The sequence below is a fragment of the Asparagus officinalis genome, chromosome 10 (genome assembly GCF_001876935.1).
Source record: "Asparagus officinalis chromosome 10, Aspof.V1, whole genome shotgun sequence".
NCBI lineage: Eukaryota > Viridiplantae > Streptophyta > Magnoliopsida > Asparagales > Asparagaceae > Asparagus > Asparagus officinalis.
The window spans coordinates 5478814-5494993 of record NC_033803.1 but is presented as its reverse complement, the minus strand read 5'-3'; the positions used below and the strand labels follow the sequence as shown (position 1 = coordinate 5494993).

At 40.4% G+C, this 16180-nt stretch overlaps 1 protein-coding gene across 4 annotated transcripts in view; it reads left to right on the top strand.

The window, feature by feature from the left end:
* Positions 1 to 6343, top strand: part of LOC109826177 — a 22198-nt gene extending 15855 nt beyond the window's left edge. For all 4 annotated transcript variants that reach the window (XR_002243218.1, XR_002243217.1, XR_002243219.1 and 1 more), the window contains one exon: positions 6052 to 6343. Coding sequence is in view for 1 of the 4 variants with exons in the window: in XM_020393170.1 (XP_020248759.1) it covers positions 6052 to 6180 (129 nt within the window). In the remaining 3 variants the exon portion in view is untranslated. The remainder of the gene's footprint in view (positions 1 to 6051) is intronic.

Here is a 16180-nt window from a genome sequence, read left to right as displayed (position 1 = left end):
GCAGTGCTTGCGACGTGTGTCCCATGGCCGTTGTCATCCAAAGGAGTGTGTATGCGCCCATGCCTGCAGGGTGGATACAGAAACTTTGATCACTGTGGGGGGAGATCGCAAGTATAAGTTTATTATATTATTTACCTGAATATTAATGACACCAAATATACATTTGTATGTACAAACTAAATATAGTCAACAGAAGTGGCTTATGTACAATCCTTAGGGGTCAGTGGAGTCATTTAACCCCACTACTCCCATGCTACGTACGTACATTCTCCCCCCTGCGTACCTGAATCCAATGGCACCGATTAACTTGTTGTTGCACACGCGACCGCCGCCCCAGTAACACGCCCCTTTCCATTTTGGCGGGGGTTGTGGCATCCCTTTGCCATTGAAAGAAGGGTGGTTAGGTTTGATTCCCGAGTCGATTACACCTATTATTTTCCCGTGTCCAAGGTTGTAATTTGACCAGAAACCTTGACCGAACCCTCCCTTTAGCCCTAAGAACTCGGGTGTGTAGGTCGTCAGCGCCTCGTGGATGGTCTCCACGTATGCCGCGACGAACCCATCCATGGATCTCATTACCTCCACTTCTTCATGAGTTAGTCTTGCGGCAAAGCCGCTGATCACGTGTCGGTAAGCATAGAGCATCCGTGGGTCGTCTGAGGCCAGGGTTTTGTTGGGTAAGAAGGACGTATACCAGTTTTTACGGTCGCCAAACCGGAGAAATTTTGTGCCTTTGGGCTTTTTTACATGAACAATGAATGTCTGAACTTGTGTACTGTTGCCTGCTGGCTCGTTGACGATGGGTAGAAGCTGGCCATGAACCATGAGAAGGGTGGGGTAATCTAGAAAGAAGAGGTATAGACCAAGGAAAGTGATGGTGGCAATTAGCACCTCCATTGGTGCCGAAGCTAAAATGTTGAATGCAGGAGGAGAAAAGAACACCTCTTTATATCAGGTGGTCCTGGATGGCATTAATAATGTAGGGATGCACAGAACAAAGGCCACAACATCAATGAAGTGCTTAACCCATGTATTAATTATTGATGAAGGAAAGTGACCAGCATAAACCAAAAACGAGGAAAGATGAAGGAAAGCTATGAGAATTGATGTGTTCAAAATTATTGCTACATTATTGTTATGGGAAAAGTCGAAGGAATGCCTTGGATTAGCACAGAAGAGACACAAGGATCAGAGCTGCTTGATTATGAAACTTATAAATGGGATGGTGCTATGAGCTAGGAGGATTTCTTCGCATCCCACATCGGATTCCATCCGGTTTAAGATCTTTGTGGCAGCTTTAGATTAATTGATGCGTTTGCGATAAATTTATTTCTGATAAAGGAAACATGGCTCGTGTAAATATCTAGATGTTAGGATTGGATTATCTGAACTATGATTTAAGATGTGCTATTTATGGAGTGAATAGGAAGGGGAAGGAAGTAAGCTCATACTGGAGCAGTGAAGGTTAGCACTATATAGTGCAAGCTAGCTTATAATCCCTGTTCAAAGTTTTTCATTGCACAGGTTTGTCTTGAATTCATGTTCACTTACGTGTTTAGACTAGGAATCCAGAGTTTTTTAAATTTGGAATCGAGCTTCTTATGGTTGAGATTCCTTTTGGTAACAATAATAGGAGAATGAGTTGGAGTGAGCTTTTCTTTGTAAATAGTTTTGAGGGTAGTAGAGAACTTTGATTGATAGAAATGAGTAACAAAATACGCCCCCCAAATTGAAATTCTTTGATAACGGTTCTGAAACAGCGAACAACTTTTTGACTTCGAAGGCTCTCTTGTACTCTCATACTCTTTTTTCTTCTGTTTTTCTGTCTTCTTTTCTTATTTCAGCAGAGAAGGCTCTCTTGTACTCTCATACTCTTTTTTCTTCTGTTTTTCTGTCTTCTTTTCTTATTTCAGCAGAATGGTAAGGGTATAAGCCATTCAGATTGATGAATAAAACTATATGCAAGTATCATTGCTAGTACAATTTAGTTCCAGAAGGTGAATAGATAATTTATTAATGATAGAAGATGATTAGAAGCCATAAATTGTAAACACGAAAACGAAATGTGTCACTCATACGAGCTGACGGACTTGACAGTTCAATGACGTCTGACACAAAATAAACGACTCTTTGCGTGTTTTTCTTAATAAATGTATATTTTAATAGACAAATATATGTTCGGAGCATTATACATGAAAGAAAAAAGAAATTAATAGAATGATCAATAACAAGGAGTACAATGATTATATGTGTAGATATGTATGAGTCTATGTGCATGTTTGTTGCACTTGCGTTATAGATTGGTGACTTTTGTGATTTTATTTCTGCATTCTACTAGGTAGATTAGAAGGTAAGGGCAGCTGATTTCATTTTTTTTCTAGATCTTTGTGTTGGATAACAGTATTCCTATTCCTAATCTATTTTGGTAACATGGGGTTATTAGGATTCCTAATCTATTTTGGTAACATGAGGTTATTAGGATTCCTAATTTGTTTTGTTTTTGGTTTTAGGATTCCTAATCTGTTTTGGTTTTAGTTTTTCTATATATATATTATATGGAGATTAGAATCAATCATCAAAAGAGAGGAGAGTTGTAATCAGAGATTAGAGAGACTTTTGAGTCGTGAGAGGGAGATATTGTGAGCAAGTTGAGAGTTTTGGTTGAGGATTAGTTTGTGAGTTTTGTAAGATTGTAACACTTTGTACTCTCCTTGATTTAGTGGAATCTCTGCATCCTCTCCCCGTGGACGTAGGCTATTTGCCGAACCACGTAAAATTGGTTGTCTCGCTATTTGTGTGATTTGTAATAGCTTATTTAGGTTCCCTCGACAGGTCAATCCTAGAACTGATGAGAGGAAGAGATTTGTAATAGCTTATTTAGGTTCCCTCGACAGGTCAATCCTAGAACTGATGAGAGGAAGAGCTGATATATCATTTTGTTGAGATATTTTGCTTAAGGTTCTTGTTTTCTTTGTGAAATAGGAATTCCTATTACGACATGACTATGGGGGGAGATCGCAAGTATAAGTTTATTATATTTTTTACCTGAATATTAATGACACCAAATATACATTTGTATGTACAAACTAAATATAGTGAACAGAAGTGGCTTATAAAAATTATTTTTAACTGATGTGGGGGCCGGGGGGGGGGGGGTTTTTTTTTTTTAAAGGGGGTATTTTTATTTTTAAAACAATCCTTAGGGGTCAGTGGAGTCATTTAACCCCACTACTCCCATGCTACGTACATTCTCCCCTGCGTACCTGAATCCAATGGCACCGATTAACTTATTGTTGCACACGCGACCGCCGCCCCAGTAACACGCCCCTTTCCATTTTGGCGGGGGTCGTGGCATCCCTTTGCCATTGAAAGAAGGGTGGTTAGGTTTGATTCCTGAGTCGATCACACCTATTATTTTCCCGTGTCCAAGATTGTAATTTGACCAGAAACCTTGACCGAACCCTCCCTTTAGCCCTAAGAACTCGGGTGTGTAGGTCGTCAGCGCCTCGTGGATGGTCTCCACGTATGCCGTGACGAACCCATCCACGGATCTCATTACCTCCACTTCTTCATGAGTTAGTCTTGCGGCAAAGCCGCTGATCACGTGTCGGTAAGCATAGAGCATCCGTGGCTCGTCTGAGGCCAGGGTTTTGTTGGGTAAGAAGGACGTATACCAGTTTTTACGGTCGCCAAACCGGAGAAATTTTGTGCCTTTGGGCTTTTTTACGTGAACAATGAATGTCTGAACTTGTGTACTGTTGCCTGCTGGCTCGTTGACGATGGGTAGAAGCTGGCCATGAACCATGAGAAGGGTGGGGTAATCTAGAAAGAAGAGGCATAGACCAAGGAAAGTGATGATGGCAATTAGCACCTCCATTGGTGCAGAAGCTAAAATGTTGATTGCCGAGGAGAAAAGAACCCCTCTTTATATCAGGTGGTCCTGGATGGCATTAATAATGTAGGGATGCACAGAACAAAGGCCACAACATCAATGAAGTGCTTAACCCATGTATTAATTATTGATGAAGGAAAGTGACCAGCATAAACCAAAAACGAGGAAAGATGAAGGAAAGGTATGAGAATTGATGTGTTCAAAATTATTGCTACATTATTGTTATGGGACAAGTCGAAGGAATGCCTTGGATTAGCACAGAAGAGACACAAGGATCAGAGCTGCTTGATTATGAAACTTATAAATGGGATGGTGCTATGAGCTAGGAGGATTTCTTCGGATGCACATCGGATTCCATCCGGTTTAAGATCTTTGTGGCAGCTTTAGATTAATTGATGCGTTTGCGATAAATTTATTTCTGATAAAGGAAATATGGCTCGTGTAAATATCTAGATGTTAGGATTGGATTATCTGAACTATGATTTAAGATGTGCTATTTATGGAGTGAATAGGAAGGGGAAGGAAGTAAGCTCATACTGGAGCAGTGAAGGTTAGCACTATAGTGCAAGCTAGCCTATAATCCCTGTTCAAAGTTTTTCATTGCACAGGTTTGTCTTGAATTCATGTTCACTTACGTGTTTAGACTAGGAATCCAGAGAGTTTTTGGAATCGAGCTTCTTACGGTTGAGATTCCTTTTGGTAACAATAATAGGAGAATGAGTTGGAGTGAGCTTTTCTTTGTAAATAGTTTTGAGGGTAGTAGAGAACTTTGATTGATAGAAATGAGTAACAAAATACGCCCCCCAAATTGAAATTCTTTGATAACGGTTCTGAAACAGCGAACAATTTTTTTGACTTTGAAGGCTCTCTTGTACTCTCATACTCTTTTTTCTTCTGTTTTTCTGTCTTCTTTTCTTATTTCAGCAGAGAAGGCTCTCTTGTACTCTCATACTCTTTTTTCTTCTGTTTTTCTGTCTTCTTTTCTTATTTCAGCAGAATGGTAAGGGTATAAGCCATTCAGATTGATGAATAAAACTATATGCAAGTATCATTGCTAGTACAATTTAGTTCCAGAAGGTGAATAGATAATTTATTAATGATAGAAGATGATTAGAAGCCATAAATTGTAAACACGAAAACAAATGCGTCATTCATACGAGCTGACGGACTTGGCAGTTCAATGACATCTGACACAAAATAAACGACTCTTTGTGTATTTTTCTTAATAAATGTATATTTTAATAGACAAATATATGTTCGGAGCATTATACATGAAAGAACAAAGAAATTAATAGAATGATCAATAACAAGGGGTACAATGATTATATGTGTAGATATGTATGAGTCTATGTGCATGTTTGTTGCACTTGCGTTATAGATTGGTGACTTTTGTGATTTTATTTCTGCATTCTACTAGGTAGATTAGAAGGTAAGGGCAGCTGATTTTCATTTTCTTTCTAGATGTTAATTCGCAGCCCTTGGTCATCTTTAGAACTGAAATTTAAACTAAGATATGTTTGGTTATGATTTAAGTTGCAAAATGATGCTTGTTGATTTTTATAAAAGGAATATTGTGATCTGAATCAATTTTCAAGAACTATTCAAAAATCTAAGGTACTTCGGAGCCATGGAATTTAAGCTTTGCACAATGAATAGAAATTTAAATTTCATGATTTTGCTTCTACACTAATGATTTTTACCGTATTCAGAAGACTTTAAACAAATGAAAACATGCAAGCATACCGCAAGCCATGCTTATCAGATGATTAGTAACTGAATAATAAATGACTTTCAGTACAGAATTCATGAATGCTAAAAACATAGGACCACTTATTAAGGGACAATTATGTTAATACTTGGCACTCTCAGCTTTTTTATTGGTATGGTATATTGGTATCTTAAAATACGTGCTTGATTATCGTATCAAAAGAACTCTATGCACCATTATTGCAGAAAGATAATCATTCAGAAGGTTCTAACTTTTACTTTGTCCTCATACAAGTGCCTGGGAACTACAAGCAAACCTCATCAACTACTATGATATCCTAAAGTATATTTGCTTCTTGAAAGCAAGTTTACATTATTTATCGGATCAAAACTTCATCAAATGACAGGTACCTGTAGAAGCATAGTACTGACTGGGGATGTTATTTTTGTAGGTATTATCGGGTTATTATTATTGTTATTTACAAAAGAACAGGAGGAGAAGGAAAGACTGTTGCAGCAAGTTGCCTGATACGTTTCAGATGTTTCTGTGCAAATTATATCAGACGAGCTATGAAGAATAAAAAAGGTCATTTAATTGAATCATTGGAGGGCATCAGTCTCACTAAAATGTGAATTTAAGCTGTCATTTCCTTCTAAAAACAGGGAAAATAATTTCTTGACGTTGTACATAGAGTGTTTTACTTTTTTTTTCTTTGGGTTTTTTCATAGAAACCACATTTAAGATGTGACCATTCTACAAAAACTACATAAATGGTAAGTTGTGCCGGCGGTGCAAGTTAAGCCACCATACCTCCTCCAATCCTTGCTCATCCTGTAGGTTTGTTTCAATTTTCTTTGATCTCTGTTCTCAATTATATATTTTTGACGTTGCTAATTTTTATGATGTAATTTTTTATCCTTGGACAACTGAGGCAGTTGCTTGACTTGGGTTGTTATCGTTATTATCATGTATTAATATTCGCGTGCAGGCTATGCGTCTATGATATAAAACGTAGTCGGAAAGTATTGCCAAAAAATGTTCAAGGAAAAAAAAGATATGATTTTGAGTGTTTTTTTTTTCCTTTTAAGTTTACATCCATTTCTGTCATTAATATTATTTTTCCAAGTGAGGACATTCCTTTTTATTTTTTGGACAAATTTTGGAAATAGACCTTTTCCCAAAAAAAAATTACCAATTTCGATCTATTTGAAAAATATTTACTAAAAATCGACATAGTTTCAACCATGTCAGGAAAATTATGTCGATTTTTTCTAGCCTTGTTTTAATGATGTTTCTTTGGATTGGAGAAAATGATCACTAAGATTCCTTCTGAAACTAATATGAAATTGCTAGCTCATGTCTTCTCTGAAGCTTAAGTTTTCTATATGTCTTTTTGTTTTATTATATTTCATATACCACCAGGACTCATCTTATCTTCCATGAAAAGAAAGATAGATCGATTCATTTAAACAATTACTCTCAAGCCCATTATCATGATGTAAGATCTTTGGAGACTTGGAGTTATCTGACAGTTCAAACTGTTTATATTTTGATATCCATATGGCTTTGTGGATGGTGGTGATAGTATGTCCGAAAAAGATGTATTTGATCTTTTTAAACATCTTATCTTCTAATGTCAACCAGTAGTAGAACTGATTAGTTGTGATTTGTGAATAGAGGCATCTTTTGTTTCATTTATCCTCCCTTCACCATAAGGTATGTGAATAAATGGTTGGCAGATTATCTAATGGATGAATTATGCTATACAAGTTAAGGTATGCTATACAAGTTAAACTGTTATATGGTAGTTACAAATAACTTGTTTGAGTAAATATAATGTAGAGAAGGAAATAGATATGGCATTTAAGTTGGAAATTCCATCCTTCTTGGTAATGGAAAATCAAAGGTCAATGCTTAATTGATTATACTATTTATGAGGTTGGAGATGAGGACGATGAGTCATATGACTTATAAACATTTGCATTGTGGCAGTACCTATTATTTCCATATGACAGGTATGGCTATTATTTTCATCATCTTCTGTGACAAATTTATTATTAGTATTGTATCAATATCATACATCCTCGACATATGCATGTATTGTGTTACTGTTAAATTTGACTCATAGGGAAGGCAAAACAAGGTGAGAAACATCATGCTAGTTTGCCAGAAGCAAACATTTGAAAGATAACATTTATGAAAATCTTTAGAAAAAAAAGGAACTTGATGATTTTGGTGATTATGTGTGATCTTATTAAAATGTGAATATTTCTAATTTCTCATGCATTAATCTTTCTTCCCCATGATTAGTGCACTGTGAATTATTTCTTATCTTTAGCCTTGAGCGTTCATTTTTACTAACAACATGTGATTTTTGCACAATTATATCTCTTGATTCTTTAAGTATATTTGCCCAGAAGGCAAACACTTTAAATTTTCTAAGACGTGAAAAAGTATTCACTTTTCTGGGCAATCCCTGAAGGATCACTTTGATCTATGGAAACCAATAATCTTCCCTCAAATGCAACTGGCAGACTGAATCAGAACTTTTTGGATTTTAAATACATGACTAAATATGATTCAGCTCTGTACCAAATTATCTAGCAGCTAAAACTCTGTAAGCAGAACATTACAAACAATGACAATAATTTGATCGAAAAATTCTTTTCCCTATTCCACGCAAATAATATTGTACTCCAGCAGCAGTACATGACCAAGAATTGCACTTAGCATTCTGAATTGATTAGTAGTCGCAGAGAAACACAATTAATTGATGATTAGAAATCACAATGTCAGACTAGTTGGCTTACGAGTTGTGTTTGTAGTAAATGCTACAATTCAGAAAATTACTTATACGCGTGGACAAGGGGGAGGCTATGAACATAGTAGGAGATCTTATCTTGTAGCCATTTTTGGATTTTAAACCTTCGACTGAATACAATTCAACAAGTAACCTTGTACTCTTACAATAGTACAACTAAAAGCATTATGAACTAATCCTTGCATTAGTAGTTGTTAAAAACATAACCAGCTGTTGTGAGAAACCATAATGCAAGTTTATTTGGTTCAGTCGTAGTGCCTGAAGCACATGTCATAATTCAAATTAATATTCATAAGCTTGGACGAGGGGGAGGTAGTAGATCTTATTGAGGTGGTCAAGGTAAACTATTTGGTTTTTCTATATTTGGATTATATGCATTTGTTAGACAACTTTAATTTATCTTGATTTTTTGCTTTAAACTCTTATAAACCTATGTGGTTTTTATTCATATGTGTATATTTTAGAATTTGTCTGACCTAAAATACAACATGTTGTGATGAGTTTGAGATTTAGGGACCCAAATTCTTTTAAATTCCGGCATGAGCGATTGGGTCATCTTGGGCAAAATATGATTTGTCGGATTTTCTTAAATTAAATGGGGCATTCAAACCAAATCCGACCAACTGCATATCACAATTTTCCCCCTTTATCTAATACGTGGTGTAGAAGTGAAACATTTCCCATCTGCGTATTATTTATTTGCAGTCCATGTTTCTATATCACCACCATAGCGTACCTCTATGGGACCTCGGTGAAGGTACATACATTATTTATGAAACTCCGTCAATAATTTAGTACCTATGGCCCATGTTAGGGGATCAATTTATAATTTGGTACGCTGACTGCATTTTCATTGAAGATCAATTCTCGACATTAGGGGAAGATTAGTGCCCAAAATACAAAATAATGTCAAGAAATTCCATTGGTGAAAAAGATCTTCAATATTTATATCCACGTAATAGTCAAACTGAACCAGAAGTTCACATGATAATCTGCCAAGAAAAGAGTGACTAAGCCCCATATTCATGTTGAATATATCATTGATGATTTGGTATGCCAGAAGCATATTGTGCCAGAAGCATATAAAACATGTTAGTGTAAAAGATAAAAGTCCACGGTAAACTAAATTATATATAGAAAGACAGCCACTCCCATAACCTCCGAAAAAGGTTTGTCCTGAAGACGAAATCTCCAGTAAATTACACATGCACTTGATAATCATAATATTGGAGATGCGGAACGGCCAAATCCAATTGTTAAGGTAAATGACAAGAATTTGGTTAACATAAAATAAGAATTAAAGTGGCCACGAATTTGTGAAAAAGGTGAAATATATAATAAAAATATAAAAGTTGTCGACAACATAGTTGCCTCTACAGTTGCTCTTACTATCTCCGAAAATAATCTGGATCCAGAACCTAAGTCGGTAGTAGAGTGCTTGAAGCATTCGGACTAGGTGAGATGGAAAGTGGCAATTGAGGCTGAGCTGAACTCGCTAAAGTATTTTGAACTTGTAGTTCATATATCCCTGCAGGATATATATATGGGTCTTCGTAAGAAAAATAAATGAGAATTGTAAGGTGGTGAGATATAAAGCGAGATTCATAGCTCAATGGGTTCACGCAGAGACCCAACATCGATTTAGATGTAAAATATTCTCCTATTAGTGATTATATTACATTCCGCAAGTTAATATGGCAGAAACTATGAATTTATATATGCAGTATATGTACGTCATGACCATATTTTTATATGGGTCTTTTATATGAAAGTCCCTGATGGACTTAAAATTCCTGAATTAAGAGAAAACAAGAATCGCAACATGTATAGCATTAAATTATAAAGGTCGTTATACGACTTGAAATAGTCGGGTAGAATGTGGTATAACTGACTGAGCAAGTTCCTTCTGAAGAGGAGATATGTAAATAATGATGTCTGCCCTTGTGTGTTTATAAATAGCTTTTGTATTATATCGGTCTATATTGATGATATAAATGTTATTGGAATGCACAAGGAGCTTACAGAAGCTAGCTCATGCCTAAAGATGGAGTTTGAAATGAAAGACTTGGGAAAAACCAAGTTTTGTCTCGGCCTGCAGATCGAGCATTTTTCCAGAAGGAATTTTCCTACACCAGTCAACCTATGTGAAAAAGGTTTTGGAAAGATTTTATATGGATAAATCTCATCCACTTAGCACACCAATGGTCGTCCGGTCCCTCGAAGTGGATAAAGACCCATTTAGACCCAAAGAAGATAATGAAGAAATGTTAGGGCCAGAAGTTCCCTATCTGAGCACCATTGGAGCACTTCTTTATCTCGTAAATTGCACCAGGCCTGATATTGCATTTGCGGTGAACTTGCTAGTAAGGTATAGTGCTTATCCTATAAGGAGGCAATGGAATGTCGTTAAACATTTCCTTCGTTATCTTTAAGGTACAAAAGATCTTGGACTATTATATAAAAGAAACCAAGATATGACATTGGTGGACTATTAGGACGCTGGCTACATGTCTGATCCCCATAACGTCAGATCCCAGACTGATTATGTTTTTTTCTGTGGTGGTACTGTCATTTCTTAGAGGTCTGTTAAGCAGACCATGGTTACTACTTCGTCTAACCACTCAGAGATTACCACTTTATATGAGACCTCACGAGAATATGTATGATTAAGATCGTCGATACGACATATTTGTGGCTCGTGTGGTCTAGCGAAAGATGATATCCCCCCCACTGTCCTTTATGAGGACAATGTAGCTTGTGTTGCACAAATGAGCAGTGGATATGTAAAAGGAACCATGACAAAACATATTACGTCAAAATTCTTTTATCCACATGAGCTCCAAAAGAATGGCGAAATCACCATCGAAAAAGTTCGCTCAAGTGACAATCTTGCAGATTTGTTCACTAAGTCTCTGCCTACGTTAACTTATGAGAAATATGTTCACAATATGCATAGACTTGAAAGACTATATTTGTAGGCATTGAAAATTGCCTATAGGTCTCCTCGAACGGTTCAGTGTTAAAGAGCGACGATGAACGTCACTATCCGAGCCACAGGAGCCCAATTGACGTCGACGAACGACTGAAGTGAGTCGGCGAGCTACGTGAGCTTATAGGATTTCGGGACAACGAAGACCCGGACCAATCGGGAACCCGACACTGTTCACAAAAAGGACAACGCCCCTCGTGCCTCGACCACTCAATCCAACCGCCAGAGCGGATCGAATTCTTCGTCAAGCATCCGACGCACCCGGAATCACTCAAATCCGAGTTCGGACGAAGAATCTACAGGGAAGACAATGAAATACACCTAAACGGAGTCCCGGCAAGTCGAAATACCCCGGGGGTGTCTAGGAAAAGCCTAGACACCCTAGGGTGTCTCGGCCATGGCCGAGACACCAGGGGGTGTCCACGCCCCCTAGTGGTCCCTAGACCCCCCTAGACCCCTCTAAATGCTATAAATAGCCCCCCTTGGTGCCTTGATTTGAGGAGGAATTTTGGGAGAGCTTGGCGAAGCCCTGCTGCAGTGAAGAGTGCCCGTGTGCTTCAACAAGAGGAGGAGAGGCCTTGATCAGAGCCTTCATCGCCCGTCAGATCCTTAGTATCGGCCTTAGCGTTGATACTAAGAAGAGCTATTACCTCGCTTTAGCCGAGGTATACGCTTATAGCTTCTAGATCTCACGCGGATCGACGAAGCTCTGCTTCTATATCCCTCCGCGGATAGACGAAGCTCTGTCCGATTTATCCGGATCAGAAAGTTTCTAGATCTCACGCGGATCAACGAAACTCTGTCCGATTTATCCGGACCAGATCTGAGTGCCCCGGTGGTCCACGGATATCAACATCCCCGTCACAGGCAAAAGACCCACGCAAGCAAGAGATGACAAACAGATCTTGCGTTTGTTTGAAAAGAGTTGTATTTCTTTTGTTTTCATTGTGTACCGGTCTTATAAAAAGGCTATCTTTTTATTTCATTGTAACGATTGAAGTTGTAATGAATGCAGCAATGAATACAGCAACTTTTTCCGCAAACAAGCTGGCGACCACAGTGGGAGCCAACGGCATCGCAACCGACGCCGTCGTGACGCAACCAGCACTCAAGATCGGGGTGAATGAAGAACACGAGCTCGATCAACAACGGTTCAAAGAAGGCCTCTCTTCCTCCTCCTCCAGATCCGCCTCTCCAAACGGGTACAGAAAGGTAACCTCTTTCATAAATGTTTGCAGGTCCTTCGGTTCGAAAATCCAAGACCCCGTTGCCGCCTCTGCACTTACACCACGCGACGTCCCCGTGTCGTCCAACGTGGTCGAGATCGCAGATCCGGACTTCTCCTCCGCCGAGGAGATGGCTACTGAAGACGCTCCAACATTGTCAAAGAGAGCGCGACAAAGACGGCGTCAAAGCCTTGCTCGTCAGCTGGCCAAAGCTTTGGAACCGATGGACGGGATCTGCTATAATGAAGATCTCAAGTTCAGACATCGCCAAGAGCAACAACGGCAAACAACCAGCCCCTCCTCCGAAGCAGAAACAAACAAATGGGTTCATGTCAAAAGAACCCGTTCTACTCTCGAGGAGCGAATCCAGAAGCGCCGCGCCTTGCGTGCGCATGCCCGAGCCCTGGTGCAAAAAGCACGAGAAATGCAAAAGGAAGAGGCAGTTAAGAGATCGCCGAGATCCAAACGAGTTTGGGTGCCAAAGGCCTAATCGACGCCTAAGGCAAAAGCAGGCGACGTTGCTCTCCGGCCTTCGTCAACTTCAGATCCCGAACCTCCGATGAATCCCCACCGCAGCGGAGATTTCCTCGAGTTTAGGAATCCTCTGAAGGATCGTATCAGCGCTCTACCCGAGAATCGAGGAAAAGCGCTTGTCAAGGAAAGCTGGGGATCGTTGAAGGAGCTTCGAGCCAACATCCAGACTGGGGGTCGTACACGATCTCCTAACAAATCGATCTCTGCAACAACCCGCTTGGCGATGCGTGCAGAAAATCAGGAGCCCGTTAAGGTTTCACCCTCACAAAGGTGTGATTCCAAACGTGCGACTCTTGCAGAGGCCAACAAGGCAATGTCTACTCAGAAGAAGACGTGTCGGACAGACGAACGCGTTATACCTGAGAACCCCTGTGAGCAGCCGATAGGTTACTCCGACTGCAACGTCAGTGAGTTGTACTATCAGGCTGGGGGTGTGGATGAATCTCGAAAGAGAAACACCCGGGAAGCGGATTCTCACTGTCCGTGTACTAAATTTATCAGGGCAGTATTATCAACCTGTAGCTGCCCCAAGACCGCTCCGCAGAGGGTCTCGATATTCGAGAGAATTTCCGATGGAATGACGGAGCCCAAATCAGGGCATTTCCACCAAAGAGGATCGGTTGCTCGAGATGACGAACCCCCAGAAGTTACCATCAACATGGTCAACAAGGGAAAATCCCCAATCGTTTCAAGTGGTTCCGACCCTAATTTCTCTCCAAGAAGCAGAGTCAATTCGGGAGTAGCTCAGCTACAGCTAGAAGCCGTCGGATATAACGACGACCATGGGATCCATGAAGAAGTCTATTCCGATGATGAGCTCTCAGATTCTCATTCCGCTCTTGCCTCTGACGATACAACGTCTAGCATAGGGCAAGCTCGAGAAGTGTTCATGACCAACACCGAGCAGATAGCCAAAATCATTGAAGAGGCCCTGGCTAAGCAGAAGGAAATCTTCAAGTTTGAAATGGAAATGGCTATGCAGGAGATGAGACAAATGCACGACCAACAAATCCGAACTTTGTCAAATCGGCTAGTTGAATCCAGCCGTCGCACCCAGAACGCCGCAGTTGACAGCGATCCGGAAGTGGTCGAAATCGTCACGGCCGATGCACCGCCCAAGAATACTGAGGGTGGCCCCACTACAGATAACAACGCTGGGGGTGGACCCACCAGTGATGACAACACTGGAGGTGGCCATATTATTCCTCTCGAAAATTATCCAAAACAGGGTATAGATGAGACCGAAAAGATGAAGGACCTCGAAAAAAAAATTGATGCCCTGATGTCCGCTCGAGAGGTGAAGAGGACCGGCATTCCGTGTCCTTACCCGAAAGAGTGGGATTCGATCCCGTATCCGGCGAAGTTCAACCTGATCAACTTCACGCCGTTCGGCGGGAAGGGCTCGCCCACTCAGCATCTAATCTACTTCAAGTCCCACTTGGGGGTGATCGCTGGCAACGAGCCTTTGATGGTTCGGTCATTCGTTGGCACCCTTCGCGGGCCCGCCTTCGATTGGTACCGCCGTCTCAAGCCCGGAAGCATCAACAGCTGGGAGGACCTGGAAAGCAAGTTCCTCGCCCATTTCTTCGATGATGACACCGAAGTGTCGGTTAGGACACTCTTCGATATGAAAAAAAAGAGACGGAGAATCGGTGGACACCTTCATCAAACGCTTCCGCAACCAGGCAATGAACTGCAAGGATCCTGTCACGGAGGAATTTATCTTGCAGACCTGTCATAACAATTTGTCCATTAACATCTTGGATGTTATGGGAATAGAGCCGTTCAGTACCTGGAGAGAATTGAAGGTGCGCGGAGAACAGGCCGAACGCTTCCTCATAAGGAGGAAGGCCGAGAGGAGCCAACCGATGGTTAGCCCTCTGAATTCGAGTCTCGTACCTCATGATGAAGGGGACACACCTCCACAACAACAGCTCCGAAGACAACAGAATACTTCGGATCGAGAGGCACAGGAAGAGTACTCGTTCAAAGACGAAGACATTCCCACCATCTTCGAGTCCCTTCTCGAAAACAACAAAATCAAGCTCCCGCCCATCATGAATCAGGAGGAAGCTGACGATTCTGCGGATCCAACATACTGCGCGTACCACAGGAGGATTCTTCATCCCACCAAGGCTTGCTCTACTTTAAAGAATAGTATCCAAACCTTGGTTGAAGCCGGTGTTATAACGCTAGGGTAAGCCAATTGAGAACGGCGAGACTCCGATAAGTATAAGAGTATAAACTGCTTCTTAATACTCCGATAAGTATAAGAGTATAAACTGCTTCTTACCACTCCGAAGAGTATATGAGTATAAACTGCTTCTCAATCCTCCAACAGGTGCATGAGGTTAAACTGCTTCCAACATACTCCAATAGGTATATGAGTCTAAACTGTTTCCCACTTTTGACGGGAAGTTCCTGGAGGATATTACGCTAATATTCTTAAGGATAACCCGGTCAAACAGCTGAGGATAATATCTGAACCAGTTCCGCAGAGGAAGCTGGGGGTGGATATCCAATGTATCGAGAAGTTCCCGGAAGAATACCACATGGGTATTCTTAGGGATAACCCGGTCATTGTGGAATTGATGAATAAGAAATTCACATTCGAACTCTGAAGGTCAGAATGTCTTTTCTTATTCTCATTCTCTAACTCTTATGAGTTATTTTTGTGAGACGAGATCTAATCCTCTGATAGGTTAATCTTTCCTCACCAAACCATCCGCTGATCAAATTAAACGACAGGGGATCCACCAACGTTTCCATTTGCCCGTCGTTGGCATTTCTCAGACTTAACGTGCAAGGACCTAAACGCCTAGCATTAGAGTCTCCCTTTGAGTGATTTCTGGTCAAACCTATAAAAGTTAGGGCCAAAGCCAAAATCCCCTCTCGATTCCCCCAATGAACGAGAGGTCCACTTTCAAATCGAGTAATCAAACCTTCCGACAGTTAGGGTTATCCGATTTTTTTTTTTCCGATTCTCGGAGATCCCACTCCTAGTTTCACC